This window comes from Convolutriloba macropyga, chromosome 8, assembly GCF_964194025.1.
Source record: "Convolutriloba macropyga chromosome 8, txConMacr16.3, whole genome shotgun sequence".
Classification (NCBI taxonomy): Eukaryota; Metazoa; Xenacoelomorpha; order Acoela; family Convolutidae; genus Convolutriloba; species Convolutriloba macropyga.
Window position 1 is genome coordinate 37,680,559 of NC_134475.1, and position 18,340 is coordinate 37,698,898.

An 18,340-nucleotide genomic window follows, 5' to 3' on the forward strand; every position below is an offset into this window, starting at 1 on the left:
CAGCTTAGATAATAACGGCGTCACCGATTTTTCGGGTCTTTCCCATTGTAGCCCCCCCCCCCCCCCCAGCTTAGTGGTCAGATAACCTGTAGCCCCCCCCCCCAATCGTGGTAAATATACCATAATGGGTAGCTTTTTTTTCGGTGGGGGGGCTTTAATGGGAAAGACCCGATTTTTCTCGTCTCGTTACGTCCAGGTTCAGAACTATCGAGACAGCAACAATGGAACCCACATATTTCTTGTGTAATATCCATTCGTGCTCAGTGTTAATTACGGGTCTTTTCCGTTTGTGCCCCCAGCTTAGTGGTTCATATTATTTGCACCCCCAGACGCACGTGCCATACATAAATATTTAGGGGTCTTTCCCATTATAGCCCTCCCCATGAAATTATAGCCCCCCATTATGGTATAATTACCATGATTGGGAGGGCTATAGGTTATCTGACCACTAAGCTGGGGGGGGGGGGGGGGGGGGGGCTATAACAGGAAAGACCCAGATTTAGTGTGCAGTGTGTAACTGGGGGGAGAATAGCGTACTAGGGGGCACAAACGGCAAAGATCCCTTTTATTCCATTGCAATTGTATTTTAATGACCTGTCAACTGCATGTTAGTATTTTGGTTGATTATGGTTTTTATTTTGCACGTGCACTCTTTTGTGTCCCTTTATCCTCAATGACCTAAATTTCATCAGAATGAATCGAAACATCAGAAACCCGACGAGGAATTCCAACAACCAAATAGACCGAAGAGGTTTCAACACTTCTCATTCACTTCCTCATGAAGAGTACCCTTCCCATAGCCCCAGCTTAGTGGTCATATAACGTATACTGCCCACCTCACTCCAAAAATACCATCATGAGGGTTGTAATTTTGTGGGGGAGGAAGGAATGGCATTACTTCGAAGACTCCACAAGGAGCTTTTTTAAGAGGACGATGTTAGTTAACTATTAGGTGGCCATGGGGAAGTGATGTAATAGGGTCTGAAGATGAGAGAAGACGAAGAAATGAAGCCGGTGGACATGCACCCCCCTCAGCTAGTCAATGGCAGCACCACCACCAACAGCAAGGAAGTGCTCCTCTTTATTCTGGACAAGGAGAGAGTAATTACAACAACCAGCAGCCATATCATCCATACCAGGAATGGGACAAATTCTAGGAAAAATTCACTTTTTGACATTATGGATTTTTGCAATTTCAGATTTTTCCGGGTCTTTCCCATTATAGCCCCCCCCCCCAGCTTAGTGGTCCAATGATGTATAGCTCCCAAGCATGGTAATTATACCATAATGAGAGCTATAATTTTGTGGGGGGCTATAATGGAAAAGACCTTTTTTCCGCTACAGATCCACTAGTAAGTTACGCCACCCTTACAAAATAAGTGCATTGCGTAGCAAATCATAATGCATAAATATATAACCCCAGGTTGAGGTGCCAGATCGAAAGTCGATATGTCCAGACCGTCCCAGACGGAAAGTGTCTATGTCCAGACCGTCCCAGACATTACGATGCAGAGGTAAACCCAAATCGTCACGGGCAGATATGCCCGATGCGTGTATCTCGTGTTCGTTTTCACTATGTTAATACATTGAAAGTGGAACCTAATCTGACAATGCAAACATTTGATTGATTGCTTAAGCTCCACTTAGCTCCACTCGGCATCAGTTTGGCAAATGAAACTTCTATCACTTAAAAATACAGGTTTTTTTTTCAAAGAGTTTTTTGAATAGTTTAAGTATCGTAATGTTTATTGTCAAAACATGATTTGCTTTTTCAAAAACAGTAGTGCCCATATTCGACTACTAGGCTAGGCATGTATAAATTGTTTAATTGACTTTTTTGCTCTGCCTTTTGTTTAGATATTTATCTCTACTGCTTTTTTTTATTTCCATTTGTTCTTTCGAAACTTAGTGAAAGTTGCTCAATAGAACGCTCTATTGTCTCAGATGATATTTAAGCTATGAACTGTTTATATTTCTCTCGGTCTTTCATCTTGATTTCTAGTTCTTTATTCTTGAACTTCATTTCTCCTACTGATTTTTCGTTTTTGCTTATTTTGCTCACTTCGACATCTGCCAACCAGCCTTTTGTGGTTTACAACCGGATTGGTGCTGCTTTAATATGACTAAGTCACAATTGCTTGCTATTAAGAATCTGTTCCCATCACATGCGTTTCCATCACCATCCAGTTGAAGCTGAGCCTGTATAATTGCGATGCTCACTTCTCAACATGAGCCAGAGATATTTTTCTATATTTGAAACTGCGCACTGTATTCTTTTTGAAAAAGTTCTGCGGCATTCCCTGTTTTTCGGAAGGCGTAACAGTTAGAGCACTTTTACACTGACGCTTTTCATGTTGTTGAGACAATTACTGCTTGATTTTTGGTGATCATGAAGCCATTTTGAGCTGTTAACAGTTTATCTTGTCTGTCATTGCAATGTGTGGTTGAGATTCAGTACTCTTTCGATGTTGTCCTTCCCATTAAATTTGTTTGTCTTTTCACACCTCTATAATATTGTCCGAAAAGATAATCTTTTTTTAGAGAATTTCGACCAGGAGGATCACCGAGGATAATCGAAATGAACAAATATAAGTATCCCAAATCCACTGGGATTGGCCTAGTGCCGTAACAAGTTCTGTTCTTGTGGTCTGATAAATTATCCATTCAGAGGTTCATTTTACTTCACTGCAGCCGGGCAACTATAGTTGACTCTTTACTTTGAATCTATTCTTTCGGAACTCTCGGTCACCATTCTTCAAAACCATTCTTTCTTCATTGTCATGTCAATTTTGATCCACGTCAAGTCGTTAGTATTTCCTTGTCTTCCCAAGATGAGGTCCCAGACGTAAAGTGCCCATGTCCAGACTTTCGTGCATTCACCAGACTTTCGTGCGATCAAACGTTCGTTACCTAGATAGGTCTAATTGCGCCGCCAGATAAGATCTAATCTTCATTTAAAACGTTTATATCTCGTTTAAACCTCGCTGTATCTTAAAAGTCTGTCTTTCAACCCATTGACGTGCCTCGGTTCAGAAAATATTAGACAATTAGGAGCTAGATGCCTCTGGAAATCGTTCCATCCCTTCTTGAGAGTTGTAAAGTCTCTTCTTCCGATCCGAAGCAACTACTAAAGTTTGGCATCGTCAAATTGAACACTTTCTTTTTAATGTTCGCTCGTAATTATATTGAATTGTCCAACAAAATTTTGTGGCACTACATTTTTAAATTACTCTGCCTATAATGCAATTTTGAAATTTTTAAGCCGGATCAGAATTTATGAAATATAAGGGCCCATATATTGATAGACACGATTAGAGTACCTAATCGTAGCTGATTTGGGTTCAAGTTGTTATAGCTAAATTTATTGGTGGTTAAAGTTACTTTTGAATAAAAGTGATATGAATGTCGGGACTTCCGGGTCGAATGCAAATGGTTAACTTGTAAAATCCTGTAAGTTTCTTGCAAGTTCTTACAAGACGATGCATCCGTCTTGCACGTTTTTCTTCCAAAAACTTACAGGTTTTTACAAGTTAACCATTCGACTTAAAAGTTCGTACAAGTTGAACATTCGACGTATAAGGCTCTTGAAAGTTAACCATTAGACCCATTGGTTCTTACAAGTTAAACATTCGACATAAAACATATGTTCTTACATAAGTTTATAGAATGTTGCTAAAAGATAACAATTCTGCCTATATTCTAGCAAAAAACAATAAAACGTTGAAAGATATGAATATAGCAGATGTTTAATACAAAAAATACAGAATATGGAAAAGTATGAATTAAAACTATAAAAAACCGATATAAAAATGAAGGATAGCCAAATTATCGAGAAAAATAATGACTTCTGAATTTGAAATTTCAATCAAAATCGAAAAATATAAAATTTACGAACATTTTAAAGGAACCAATCATGAATAAACTAATGGAGATATAATATTTATTGATTTGCAAAACGACCTCTAAACGATAAAATTAAAATGTAACTGTTTTGTCAACTTAGGTTCTAATGTATTGTTATCCAAACTGAGCAACTAAGTCCCACGTGTCTTCTACGGTAAATGACTGAATCTAGATTTGAATTAACCAATAAGAGTTGAACTCAACTGGAACGAACTCACAAGAAACTTACAAGTTAACAACTGGACTTGCAATTTCTGAAAATTTAACCATCTTTTGCAAAAAACTTGTAAATTCTTACAATTTAACCATTAGGTCTTAACCTGGGTTCATTGCAAAACATACAACAGATTGTTGATATTCAATAAGCGTTATGTATTTTGAAAAAATATTAATTTTTTTCTGCAAGGTTGGTTGAAATTTTTAAAATCCCAATATGAATACCTGCTAATATGCCGACTTCATATTTTCTTTCTTGTTTTTAAAACAAGTCGCATAAGTGGATGAGGCAGTCGCTAAAACTAGTTTCTGGACTTTCCAGGATATCATTGACATAGAAGTAAATGATTGGCTGCCACCTAGCTGATACACTGATTGTTCTCAAATTTTCTGAACTTTATGCTAACCCCACCTTTTTTTGGTAAGCCTCTTTTTTACTTCTCCGATACAATTCAAGAATAGCGTGTGTAGTGTTAACTTAAATCTCTCTACGTTTAAAATTTCACACCAAGAAGAAACTTCACGAACTTTGTTAGGAAAGTTTTAGGACCAATATTGGGCACAAATTAATGCAACTTAGCCGTAATTTTGATTAAATTACTTTAAATTAAGTTCGAATTTTTATCATTTTAAACAAATTGCGGTTTTCTTAGCAAGGTATGTTAAATCATGATTAGTCATATTATTTTTAAAAACAAAAAAAATTGGAGCCAAAGTTCAAGCAAATTTTTCGCGATTTCCGTCATTTTTTTATTTTTCTCCCATTTTTACCTTTAAGTTTTAAGCAGTCATTTTACCAGTAGTATCATTTGGTTTGAAGTTTTTAAAATGAATGTTGAGAAGTAATGCGAAGATTGCTTGAGATCTGTTTTTAGTTGATTAACTGTTCATTAAACTTATAGAAAAATTACAAAGGTTGTGGATATTTTTTTTGTGAACTTAGAAAAGCTATGTTTTAGAGCTTCGTTAGGAGGCCCAATTTGTTGAGAAGCTACCGAAAACTGCTTGTTGCTCGTGAGTTCTGATTGTGGTCACCTTGAGATTTCACTATACGATCACGGATTCGTGTTGATCCTTTTTCGATTTATAGAATTTTGTGCAGCTATTTAATTAGTTTTTTGTCTTTTTTTCAAACATTGAAAAAACAATTATTAGAATATTAGTGGCAATTTCATGTACTCTGATATAATCAGATGTCTTTTATTGAGCTTATGTTGTCATTAAATATGAGACGATTTTGAGCGTAGTCTTTTCTTATAGATTTAATCAAATTCTTCAAGATGTTGCAGTCAATTCAAAATTAATTTCGGAGCGAATTTTTAGTAATACTTGAGCGTGGCAGGTAGCAAAATTGCCGCGGTCGTTTGTTCACTTGCATCGTTTTGACTAATGCTTTTTCTCTACTTTTTCTTTTTATTATATGGTTTCCTGACGAACTCTAAAGAAACATTGAGTTGCTTTAATGTCTAGTTTTAGCTAGGTTCATCTACTAATACAGATAAATTTTATAAATTCAAAAAAAAAAATGTTTAGAAAAAAAGGTTAATTTTTTTAGCAACGAGAGTTTTCATAGTTCGCTCTGACGATTTGCCAGACTGTTTTTCAATTTTTAATTGAATTGAATTCTTTTACCAAGGTAAGAAGGTTAACAAAACAGAAAGACCTTGGATTTAGCATCTGTGAAACCTTGGAAGGATAACCGAAGAGCGACAAAGCTCAACTAAAGGTAACCCTAACTATAAATTAATGCACAGAAACCCAATTTTCCTAGAACTATTTAAAAAAACTGCTTTATCAGTTAACTATCTTTAATATAGTTTTCGAGAAAATTAACAGAAGCTCTTCATGCATTTCGTATCAGCTAATTCTGTTGGGATAAGTTCAAGAGTTCTGAGTATGTTAAAGGCTATGCGTTCAAGATTCTTAACGGATTTTTCCGTTACCACTGATGACATTGCAGTGGGCGACCTCAAACCCTTTGATTTTGCTTTAGTTCTATAACGATGTTTCATCGGGATGTCTTTTTATCAGTTGCTGAGAAATTTTGGAAAACATGAAAAAAGGCAGTGAAGATAAATAATATATTGTGAACAAATTTTGTGTAATTCCATCAATTAACTGATTGAATCATATTTTCGTTTAAACAAATTAGCTCCAATAAATCGTTGTAATTTCAGGATTTCATTTAGGTGGGATTTTGATGTACAACCATAAATTAGAAACTCTAAAGAAACATTGAGTTGCTTTAATGTCTAGTTGTAGCTAGGTTCATCTACTAATACAGATAAATTTTATAAATTCAAAGAAAAATGTTTAGAAAAAAGGATAATTTTTTTAGCAACGAGTGTTTTCATAGTTCGCTCTGACGATTTGCCAGACTGTTTTTCAATTTTTAATTGAATTGAATTCTTTTACCAAGGTAAGAAGGTTAACAAAACAGAAAGAATTTAGCATCTGTGAAACCTTGGAAGGATAACCGAAGAGCGACAAAGCTCGACTAAAGGTAACCCTAACTATAAATTACTGCACTGAAACCCAATTTTCCTAGAACTATTTTAAAAAAACTGCTTTATCAGTTAACTATCTTTAATATAGGTTTCGTGAAAATTAACAGAAGCTCTTCATGCATTTCGTATCAGCTAATTCTGTTGGGATAAGTTCAAGAGTTCTGAGTATGTTAAAGGCTATGCGTTCAAGATTCTTAACGGATGTTTCCGTTACCACTGATGACATCGGAGTGGGCGACCTCAAGCCCTTTGATTTTGCTTTAGTTCTATAACGATGTTACATCGGGATGTCTTTTTATCAGTTGCTGAGAAATTTTGGAAAACATGAAAAAAGGCAGTGAAGATAAATAAAATATTGTGAACAAATTTTGTGTAATTCCATCAATTAACTGATTGAATCATATTTTCGTTTAAACAAATTAGCTCCAATAAATCGTTGTAATTTCAGGATTTCATTTAGGTGGGATTTTGATGTACAACCATAAATTAGAAACTCTAAAGAAACATTGAGTTGCTTTAATGTCTAGTTGTAGCTAGGTTCATCTACTAATACAGATAAATTTTATAAATTCAAAGAAAAATGTTTAGAAAAAAAGGATAATTTTTTAGCAACGAGAGTTTTCATAGTTCGCTCTGACGATTTGCCAGACTGTTTTTCAAATTTTAATTGAATTGAATTCTTTTACCAAGGTAAAAAGGTTAACAAAACAGAAAGAATTTAGCATCTGTGAAACCTTGGAAGGATAACCGAAGAGCGACAAAGCTCGACTAAAGGTAACCCTAACTATAAATTACTGCACAGAAACCCAATTTTCCTAGAACTATTTAAAAAAAACTGCTTTATCAGTTAACTATCTTTAATATAGGTTTCGAGAAAATTAACAGAAGCTCTTCATGCATTTCGTATCAGCTAATTCTGTTGGGATAAGTTCAAGAGGTCTGAGTATGTTAAAGGCTATGCGTTCAAGATTCTTAACAGATTTTTCCGTTACCACTGATGACATTGCAGTGGGCGACCTCAAACCCTTTGATTTTGCTTTAGTTCTATAACGATGTTTCATCGGGATGTCTTTTTATCAGTTGCTGAGAAATTTTGGAAAACATGAAAAAAGGCAGTGAAGATAAATAATATATTGTGAACAAATTTTGTGTAATTCCATCAAATAACTGATTGAATCATATTTTCGTTTAAACAAATTAGCTCCAATAAATCGTTGTAATTTCGGGATTTCATTTAGGTGGGATTTTGATGTACAACCATAAATTAGAATACCAAATTCGATTATACTCTTTGCACATGCATTGTAGAAAATAATTGGTTACTTGGCGGAAAAAATATATATCTCAATATACAATTCCACGGAATTTTGTAAGTTTTTTTACGAGCTTTTTTAATATGTTCTTTGAAATTTAGTTTATGGTCTACTATCACCCCTAGGTATTTACAACGATTCACGTTTTCGATTATTTTTTCCCTGAAACAATTATTTGATTGTTTATTTGAGCAAAAAGTCTTGAACTGCCATTTTTTTGCCTTATGAATTGATCATTGATTTTCAATAATCTGGCCTTGTCTATCTCTTTGGTCAAATATGTGATGCGTTTGTTTTTAATGTAAAAAATTGTGTCGTCAGCAAATAGAATTGTTTTTACAGTTACTTTTTAAGGTAAGTCGTTTATATAAATGAGGAAAAAGAGCGGACCCCGAACCGATCCTCGAGGAACAGCGCAAGTTAGTTTTTCATAAAAGGAAGTACCTTGATCACTTTTTACATATTGGACTCGATTTTCGAATTAGATAACAAGAAGCTGTAAGACATTTCTCTGAATCCCATTGATTTCATTTAGAGAAGAGCTTCTTATAATTAATTGAATCAAATGCTTTTTTTGATGTTCACAAAAAAGCCGAACCCAATTCTCTTTTATCCATAGCCTCTCTAATGTATTCTGTGAACTTCAAAAATGCTTTTACGCACAATTTTTAAAGTAAAAACCCAAATTGCTCCGGTGACAATAACTTATGCTTATTGAGAAAGGGGAACATCCTTTGTTGAGTAACTTTCTCAAATACTTTGGCAATCGAGCTTATGGGACTAATTGTCCAAAAATTTATTGCATCTGTCATGTCGCCCTTTCTATACAAGGGAGTTACTTTTGCAATTTTGAGTGAATCTGAGAAATACGACTTATTTATACTCATTTCGTTATAAATTCGCTGAAAACTAATTAATAACGACAGTAGATAATTTAAGAATGTTGTTGGTAATGCCGTCATGGCCTGCAGAAAATACTTCATTGGATTTGATGTGAAAGAATACAAACGACTTAGCTATCTTGCTATGTGGGATCGACATGAGATCTACATTTTTTAAATTTTCAGCTAGTTTCCTGCTAGTGTTGACTGAACGCTCGTTAAATTGCTTAGATGTAATTTCGTATGATATATTTTGTTTTCCTTTAACTAGCTCATTATATGCTGCAAAAATGTTTTTGTTGGCAACTATTCTATCCAGTGGGTTTTGTTTTTCATCTCTTATAATTTTTGTTGTCAATTTGCGTTGTTTTTTTTGTATCTCATATGATTGAGGTCGCTTGGGTTGTTTAACCATTTTCTATAAACATTTTAAACATGTTTAAACATTTTTTGTCAATGGTTCACATCCCGTTTTAATTACTTTGATGACGATTATCTGTTTCTTAATAAAACAATGTTATGATTCAACCAATGCAGAAATATTTGCGGTGAAAGTATCTTTGGATGCATCATAATTATGTATTTTTTCTGATATTTTGTATTTTTATCTACACTGATACCAAAAAATGGCTGATGTACTGAATCTGGTCAGATATTGAGAACTGAGCTCTCTTCGTTTCTGTAATTTCCTTTGTTGCCGTTCATGGCCCATTTGTTCATTTTGTTCAGTTCGTCGAGTAGATCGTTGTCGAGTAGATCCCTTTTACCTACTTTTTCTGCTTTTTTAACTTTTGCCTGTTGAAGCAAAAAAATTGTTTCAATTTTGTCCATAAACATTAACATGAGTCTTCTGGGTTGTAATTATTCTTCGTTATCAGTTGCGAATTTTTTCAATAGATTTGGTGGCGAAATGAAGCGTGATATTAAAGAGTGATATTTGTTCTTCCCCCATTTATAATAAATACCCCAACAAATTTTGGGTCTTTCCCGCTGTACCCAATCTCCTCAAAAATATGAGCCCCTATTATGGTTTATATTTACTGTATTTTTGAGGTGGGTGCTATACATAATAAAACCACTAAGCTGGGGGAGGGGGTGCAAATCAAACTCTCAAGATAATCTCCAGATGCAACTGAGCAGTTGCTCGTTTTGAAAAGTCTAAGGGGACGCTTGCTTTCTGCTGAATATATTCAATTGACAGTAATAATTTGTCCTATTTGGTGATGGTGATGACAGGGGATAACTCCACTCGACTACTCATACTCTGTGAGCCAGGGAACTGCATCAGCTGAGACACAGGATAACTATGAGTACAATGAGGATAGCAACCTGTTAGAAGAGGAGGAGTGGGAAGGGGAGGAAGAGGAAGAAGATGAAGGTGACGATGACAATTATGACACTGAGACAGCTGGAATTGAAATGGACCAGGATCTCGTAATCGGTGTCAAGTATGTACAAAATGATTTTATAATATCCATAATCGGAAAATTTTCTCGAAACCAATCTTATATAGATGTACGCGGATACACCTTGTGGGATCTGATAAGATAGTAATCAAGACTTTCACGATAAGAATTCCCAGCGGTACATGATAAAGGTTTGGATCTGTCTCCGCATTCCTATTTATCTGTTATTATATAACACGTTACTATGTAAAAAAAACAGTGCATGCCGCTGGGATGTAAAATGTATATTTACTCAGTAAGCTCAGAGGATAGATGATTTTCAGTATTGCAGCACCCTTGATTAAAGCTCAAAGTTCAATTGCAGAAAAATGACCATACAGGTTAGGCTAAAAAGATGCATTGTAGTGGCTCTAATAAACAACTAATTTCCCTAAAAATATCTCATTGATTTTCACTTATCCTCAACCAGAAGACTGTGCACACTTTTAGGACTTAAATAACAATCGCATTTTTTACTGCGCTTCCGTGAGTTTCTTAGGAAAATTTTATGAAGCACCGTGTGCGTCATATGTCCATCTGAAAATAATCGTATTATTTTTTTAAATTGTTCTATCAGGCAGTTTCCCAACCTCAAAAACTTCATTTTGCATAACCTCCATCTGCATCGGTGGAGGAAACAGTTTATACAACTGCGAATCTGCTACCCGAGGAGGATAATATCTAAAGTGTTGTTGGATAAGTGTCTCGATCTGATCCACGAGTCCGGCCTCTAGTTGATCAGCACACTCCAACCCTTGATGATGACGTCAGATCAATGACGATGTATGAAGCGGAAAACCAGGAGAACTATGATTGAAACTCATGAACCATCATTTAAACTTTTTAAAAAAACTTTTGAACTCATAATTTTAATATTATTCTTTTATTAGATATGATAACCAGTACATATATGGTCATTATTTATTTAACTGGAGACCAGGTATTAATTTGTAAAGGTTGTTCTTATTGATATATGCAAAGATAAAATTGCCCTTTAAGTACAATTTTTTTTCGCATTAAGGGGTATGTGATACCTAAGTATGTATCTTCATCTTATTTGTTTGGTACGGTAAAATTCATATGATATATTTACTTAGTTCATTTCAATTTGCCCTTCATTTCTTTTTTAATCCTCTTGTTCAAACTTCCTGTCAGGAGTTATCTTTATTCATTTAACTTTTGTTTCCCACCTCGTGATCAGGTTTGTTTGGTCATAGGTTCATAAGTACTGATCTGGCGCCGCGAAATTCAACTCAACTCGTAAAACAATAAGCACGCGCACTGCAAAAGAATACACAAATATAATGAAGTACGACAGGGATGATGGGTGTAGAGCAACATATTGCGATAATCCGTCAATTACTACATAAATTTAAGAATTTTCGTCCAAAGAGGGTACAATTGATCTTTTGGTATTCATTGAAATACGGTGATTGAAGCATGGTTAAAATTCTAGAAATGACTGCTGAGTTGACATTAAGAGTTTTGGCATTGTTTGCCCGCCTTACAATCTAGGCAATCTTGCTTAAGAATTCCTATCCAAATTTTAATGCTGGAAAAGTATTATTCCTGTGTGATGCAATTGTAGGTTTTTTTACGACCTTGATGGCCTGAAAAATCATGTGTGTGTGTGCTTTATAAAATTTTACCATAAACAGAGAGAGTGGCATACAAATTTTTGGTGGTTTTGTTTTTTGAAGAAAAAACAAAAGTTGATTTGATTCATTTATGCTTTAGTCCTTAAAACTACGATAATAGTCGAGAATTCGTTCATTTTCTCGTATTATTAATGTTGGGGTAATAGGAAGATTTTTCTAAGGTATAATTTTGCAGACTACAGCGTCGTGCTGTTGTGTTTTCTGTCAAAACGATTCAATCAGTTCAGTTTGTTGTGGGAAGAAATAATTGTTAATTCTTGGAGCTATAGGTATAATGTCTTCCATTGCCAGTGAAATTGCCGGTTGAAACAACATAGTCTTTTGAGAGTTTCAGATGTGCGGTATGTTAAGTATTCAGCAAATTACGCGTTCATAAATTTAAATTTCCTTGACACGATACTTTGCAGTCTGGTAACCTATTGGAGAAACATCTTGTTTTGCGTATCCAATTACTCCGTTAGTCAATGTTAGTGGATGGTTTAGAGGATCTTGGATTAAAAATTGTATGAAGATTTTAAAGGGGTATTCTAAATTGTTTATGTCCATTATAAAGAAAATTATATTTTTGTATAATGGTATAAATGATCTGACTGAATTAGTGGTGTTCCGTTCGGGTAGCGGTCTTCGAAGCATTGAAAATGTAAGTTGTGATCTCCAGTGACTGAGAGTAATCTAAAGTGATATGGTGGTGGATTTTTTGACGAATCATAATTGTTTTCGGTTGTTTATTATGTTTTATTTCAAGTATGTATTTTGAGCGTTTTAGAGATTCCGATTTTTTTCTAGGAATGGTGTTCCTAGAATGTTTAATTTTGTTTTTGATACATCAAATGTTTAAGTCAAGGCCGTGTTTTGATATTTTTGATATTCCGTATCATCTGGATATAAATCGATTTCAATTGTTCCATGAGATTGTAGTTTGTTTTGATGCGGAGAGAACAAATTTGCATTCCTTTATTTCAATTTTGTGGTATTTTTTATTTTGTTCCAAGTGTCATTTTTAACGCTTTTAGTGTAGTAGATGAATCAATTAAGAAATCGATTTCTATATGAAGTGTTGATATCATTCTATTGTAATTGTAGTGTGTATAAATTATGGGGGAGTACTCAAATGTTGCTTTTGCAGGAAGTTGTAAGATACTCTTTTGTGAGAGCGTTGAATTCTTCCTGACAATCGAAGTAATCATTCTGTGTACCTTGATGTAATTCTATATGCAAACCATTAAACTGTTGTTGAAACATTTGCTCGTCTAAAACACTTTGTGTTTCTGTTTTTTTTTTCTGGTTGAACCATTGTGTCCTCCGTTTGTTCTTCGTTTAAAGGTGATTTAATGCAGTTTCGTTCAGTTCTAAGGCCATTTGTCGAGACGGATTTTTTGAGAACGATTACCATCTTTACGATAATTAGGTGATTGTGCTCGTGAGTTAGATGTATAATTAGAATTAGTGTTTGGTTTGTTGTTTCGAAAATTTTTGTTGTTTTGGGTATGGTGAACCTGATTTACTTGTTGCTTTTAAGTTACTGTTTCCATTGTATGTTTTTGTTGTTTGAAGCGGTCTGTATTGAGAATCTATTTGGACGTCTATGACGTGAAGTAACTCGTTTGTCAGAACTATTGCTCCGTGAGCGATAGATAAACGTTAGAGGTTTTCCTGTCATGTTGCTTTTTGTTAGTTGTTTGCTGGGGAGATTTTGATCTGCTTTCATAGCTTGACTAAATGTTTGTTTTCGTAAATTGTGTTTGTCTACCGGTTTTGCAAACCGTAGATCAAGGCAGGTTGAGATGCTATGTCCTGAACGTGAACATTTGTTATCGAATTTCAGGAACAGTGGTTTTCCTTTGAAATTTTGGTCGCGTGAGTACTTGTTTTGTACTATATTAATACCATATGCTATATCTTGTTCCATAATTCTGGCATCATCTACTGTGAGATTGTCAATTTTGGTAGTCGTGTTGTTTATTGAAGATGAGAGAGTACGTTTTTTGATCTTCTGTTGATCAATGTGTTTTCTGGTAATATCTTCCTGGTGGATTTTTTTTCTACTAGTTGTACAACGAAAGTTATGGCTTTAATGCCGTTGTTTTATGGTTAGGTATCTTCTTTTAGTGATATCTTTGCTAATTGTGAGTCTACCGCTTTAACTAGTGCGTCGTTTGTTTGTAGGATTCTCAGATCTGATGAACTATTAACGTATGCTTTTCCTGCCATTTGTGCAATCCTAAGCGCTAACGTTTAATGTGTTATCCGAAAGCACAAGTAATGCTTTCTAATTGTAGTTTGGCTTGTGTTTGCGATTGTTGTTAATCAAATATTTTTTGAAATTCTTGGCTGAAAAGTTCTTTTTAATGTTTAATGGCAAAATTGAATGTTGAGCAGGGCCTAATAGTGCTGTGTTTATCATGGCAGTTTGTTTTAGATTCCGTGCTACGTGAAAAGGCGAATCAGTTTGTTCTGGTCATTCCGTCATGACCATGTTTGCTGTGATAGTATTTAAAAAATCCACTCTAGTGTACGTTGGATCTCTGCCATCGAACGGTCATAATGATTGTTGCATAGCTACTGAACCAGCTATATAGGTATACATCATTTGTGAGTTTCCTCTGACAACGGGACAAGGTGTTTGTGTTGATGCCTCATGTAAATAGTAGGGCGCCGGAGGATTTGTGGTTGATTGGTGTTTTTGTGAATTTAATTGTCTAACAAAACACAATAGTTGTTGTGCTGTCATTTGTTTGTTTTGGTTATTTGTAGCTTGCTGTGATTGTTGAGTGGTTGGGTTTAGAATTACTGGCTGATTATTAAAATGTACCAAATTTTGTCTTGTTAAACGAGGTAGTGGCGTATTTACATTAGGTAAAGCTGCCACGCCACGGTGCTATTTAGTGGATTTGAGCATTGTGTTAGTTCTGTTGAGTTTATTTTTTGGTTGAGTGTCAAAATTGCTTTTTTTATTTATTATTGCTCTGCAAGTCAATGAACGAAACATTATGTATAGGGTGTGATGAAAACATTGTTCCAACATCGAGCAGCGTTGAAAAAAAAGATGTTTCAGTTGTTTCCTTTGAATTCGTATCCATGAGTTGTGAATGTATAATGGTATCTAAATTTTGTTCTGTTGGTGTTGCTTCTAAAGAGGTATTTAGAGTGATCAATTTTTAATTTTTGAGTAAGTTCTGATGGTGCCTCTGTAACACATAAATATATTTCTGGAAACCTGTTTGTGTCGTAAATATATTGTGATACTTCTGGCATTTTAGGAACTAGATAATGGTATTTTTTCGCTAAGATTTGTGTAGCTAAAAAAAACATGACTCACAAAGCTCTTCCGAAAACGGTTTGTGAACCAAGATAGATTTATAGGTACTTCTTGTTTTTCTGAGTCTGGTAGACCCGCGTCTTGCACTGAACTCAAAATTTAAATAGTTAAAGTATTTTATATCTTCTCTAGCTATTTTATGTAAGTTTTCCCACTCTCGATTGTGCAGCTGCGTTCAGTGCAGGTACAAATCTTATTAGAAACTCAAATGATGATATTCTAATTCCATGTCCTCTATCAGCGGTGTGTATTTTTCATCATGTACTCCTCTCAAGATTTCAAACAGGGTATCCTATAGTAGACAGGATAGTGTATCATAAAATCGAGGTATGTCAATTCGTGATTGGATCAAGAATAAAAAGGAATGTGCCTTTTTTGTTGTTTTGCATAGATTTCTGGCAATTAAGAAAGGAAAGCTGTTCGAGCGATCTGTTGGGCATTGGCCTTCTCTGGTAGAGCGAGAAAAGTTTGTTGCTCTTGTTTAAAATAATGAGTTTTTTTTGGCTGAAGAGCTGTATTTATAACTATATTCAATTCATCTGCTTCTTTAAATTTTGAGATTTTAATCGATTTTAATTCTTCTGTCAAATGATTTTTTTCTTGTCTTATTGTAGACAATTAGTTATTGTTGGAGTATTATCAATTGTGGTCTATGTTTGGCCGTGGTTATGGCTCATTGTGGTATTAGTAATTTGCGAGTTTGCTTGTTTTGTTACTTGTCTAATTGTTCGGTAGGATTGTGGCTCCTATTTATATGAATAAGAATCTAAAAGGATATAGATAAAAAATTAAAAAATTCTATCTCTAAGTTTCTCTGTAGGAGAGATATTTGTGTTTTACAATGAGAGTTTATTAATTCACTGATCGCACCAGTTAACTAGTTAAGGCGGACCTTTGGAGGGCTCCTTTTACAACCTTAAAATATAAAGAACCTTCATAGGGCTACTTTTTTCTGCGCGCAAGGTAGACTAACCTAGTTCTCCCAGACTAACCGACTCTGTAAAACACTGAAGGAATACTTCAATTATAACGGTATATAATATAGGTATCAACGGAGTCAAGAAATTGAGCATACACATGGTGTATTCAATTACAACTAGACAGACTGAAGTCAGCCGTACAAGTACTATATATAAAAGAATAGAGTCTTCTCAGTCTCTGATTGATTGAAGGTGTACATTCAGTATTTTATATGCTACACTAATTTCTAAGCACAGTAACGTCGTGTATAACAATACTCAATTTAATCCTCAGTCGACACCGTTACTTGTGAACTGAATCACGCACTTGAATTAAGTTTTAATTTTTCTCAAAGTTCTTTTCAACAAAAGGTGCAACTTTTCAAAATTAGGGATTCGAACGGACATACGCTCCATACAAAAATGTTTTATGAAACTAGAAAATATGTTGAACAATCTGTTGTAGGTACAAGGATGGCCAGACTAAATCCTGGAGTGTGCAGACAAGTAGTGGAGAAGGAAGTGACCAGAACCAGAAGGGAAAACAGGCTAACAAGAACAAGGTACGCTCCTCACAACTCATCCAACTCATTTTTGGTCAACGGCTCATTTTCGTGCCACTTTTTTTATGACCCGGGTCGAGGTGTCAACGCTAGAAATTGCTTTTAAAATGTATGATTTGCGTTTAATACGGTGAAAAGATGTAAGAATAGCAATTTTTAGCGTTGAATGCGGCGAAAAACAAGGATTTCACCCCTAAAAATTGCAAATCTTACCAAAACTGAAAATAAATAAAGCATCTTGGTGAATCTTGGTGAAATAAAGCAATCTTGGGCAAAGTAAGGGAGTATTATTTCCGAAATTAGAAGTTAAGTGGTGCATTATTCCATTTTTTCCTTGATTTTGATTAAATAATATTTTAAAATTCGCGGTAATCAAAGCATGCATCTTCTCAAATCATAAACATTAGCTGAAATGTTCTGTCTGCTTGCTTTAGTATCTTGAACTCAATAACTAATTAACATGTCTAGGATTTTTAATAGTACATTGAATCTCATCTGTTAAATATTTTGGCTACTTAGGCTTTCCTTAATCGAACAATAACCTTATTATTATTGAAAGGAAAAATAATATTTATGAATTGTCCATAACTGTTTCCGAAAACTTAAAACGTCTTCAGTTTCACACGATTTGATCAGTCCTTATTAAGTCCTACTCATTCCGCTCATTTCTTAAATTTTTGAGAAAAAAATGAGCCCAATACTTGACTATAGTGTTTTATTGCAGCAGTTCCGGACTACGATAGAAACTGAGACGGATGTTGTGTTGGAGAACCCTTTCAAAGAGGACAGTCGAATCGCAGACATCCGCAACAGACGCAGAGTGACCCCAAATGAGTTCATAGGCCAATTGGGATCCACGTCTCTCCCCCGAGGCAATGCTCGACCTTATCCAAACCTCGTTCCCAGTCAAAGCAGGTTATAAAATCTATTTCTACTGTCATATGACGAAGGGAACGGATTGATATTTAAAACTGCGGTCAAGAATTTTAAGTTTTTTTTACAGTAAGCCAGACCTAACTTTAAGCACTGAATTTCACCGGCAAACTATTGGTTGAGTCAAAGTAAAAAAAAAGGCATCTATCGAACTTGTTACTGAGCTCGGACCAATAGAAACTTTCCAACATATTTCAACAAATCGTAATTTTAATTTGCAGAGATGTTTTAGATGTTCATTTTAAATAAAGAATTAAAATGCCTTTAGTTAGCTTCAGACTTAATGACTACATCCATCAGAGAGAAACAACGGCTTATTTTAGTTGAATCTCTTTTATAGTTGTTGTATAACGGCCGACCTCATCTTTTCCGCTGGCTATTGTTGCAATCCTATTTTAGTACAATCCAAAGTATTGTCATTGTATTGGTGAGCTGTCTTTTCTTCACGATTTGTTCACAACTTTTTTCGGCTTTTTTTCTACTCAGGTTGAAGTCAAATTGGAGTGCTGATTTTAGTCACGCAGAAGTAGTAAAAGGGAGCAAAAAATCGAACAGTTTCTTCAAATTACTTTATAATGGAGTGAGAAAGTGGTGTTTGAACTATTTTTGTTCACGTGCGTCCCTTTGGTTTCTCTTTCTAGTG

General features: G+C 34.9%; 1 protein-coding gene across 2 annotated transcripts in view; it reads left to right on the forward strand.

The window, feature by feature from the left end:
- The first annotated feature begins 633 nt into the window (after positions 1–633).
- LOC142344713 (uncharacterized) overlaps positions 634–18,340 on the forward strand; it is a 67,950-nt gene continuing 50,243 nt past the window's right edge. The window contains exons 1-5 of one of the 2 annotated variants that reach the window (XM_075396585.1): positions 634–751; positions 979–1,136; positions 10,054–10,268; positions 16,668–16,764; positions 17,489–17,679. In XM_075396585.1, coding sequence (XP_075252700.1) covers positions 694–751; positions 979–1,136; positions 10,054–10,268; positions 16,668–16,764; positions 17,489–17,679 — 719 coding nt within the window. In that variant the 5' untranslated portion in view covers positions 634–693. The remainder of the gene's footprint in view (positions 752–978; positions 1,137–10,053; positions 10,269–16,667; positions 16,765–17,488; positions 17,680–18,340) is intronic. The other variant, XM_075396587.1, reaches the window with a different exon arrangement.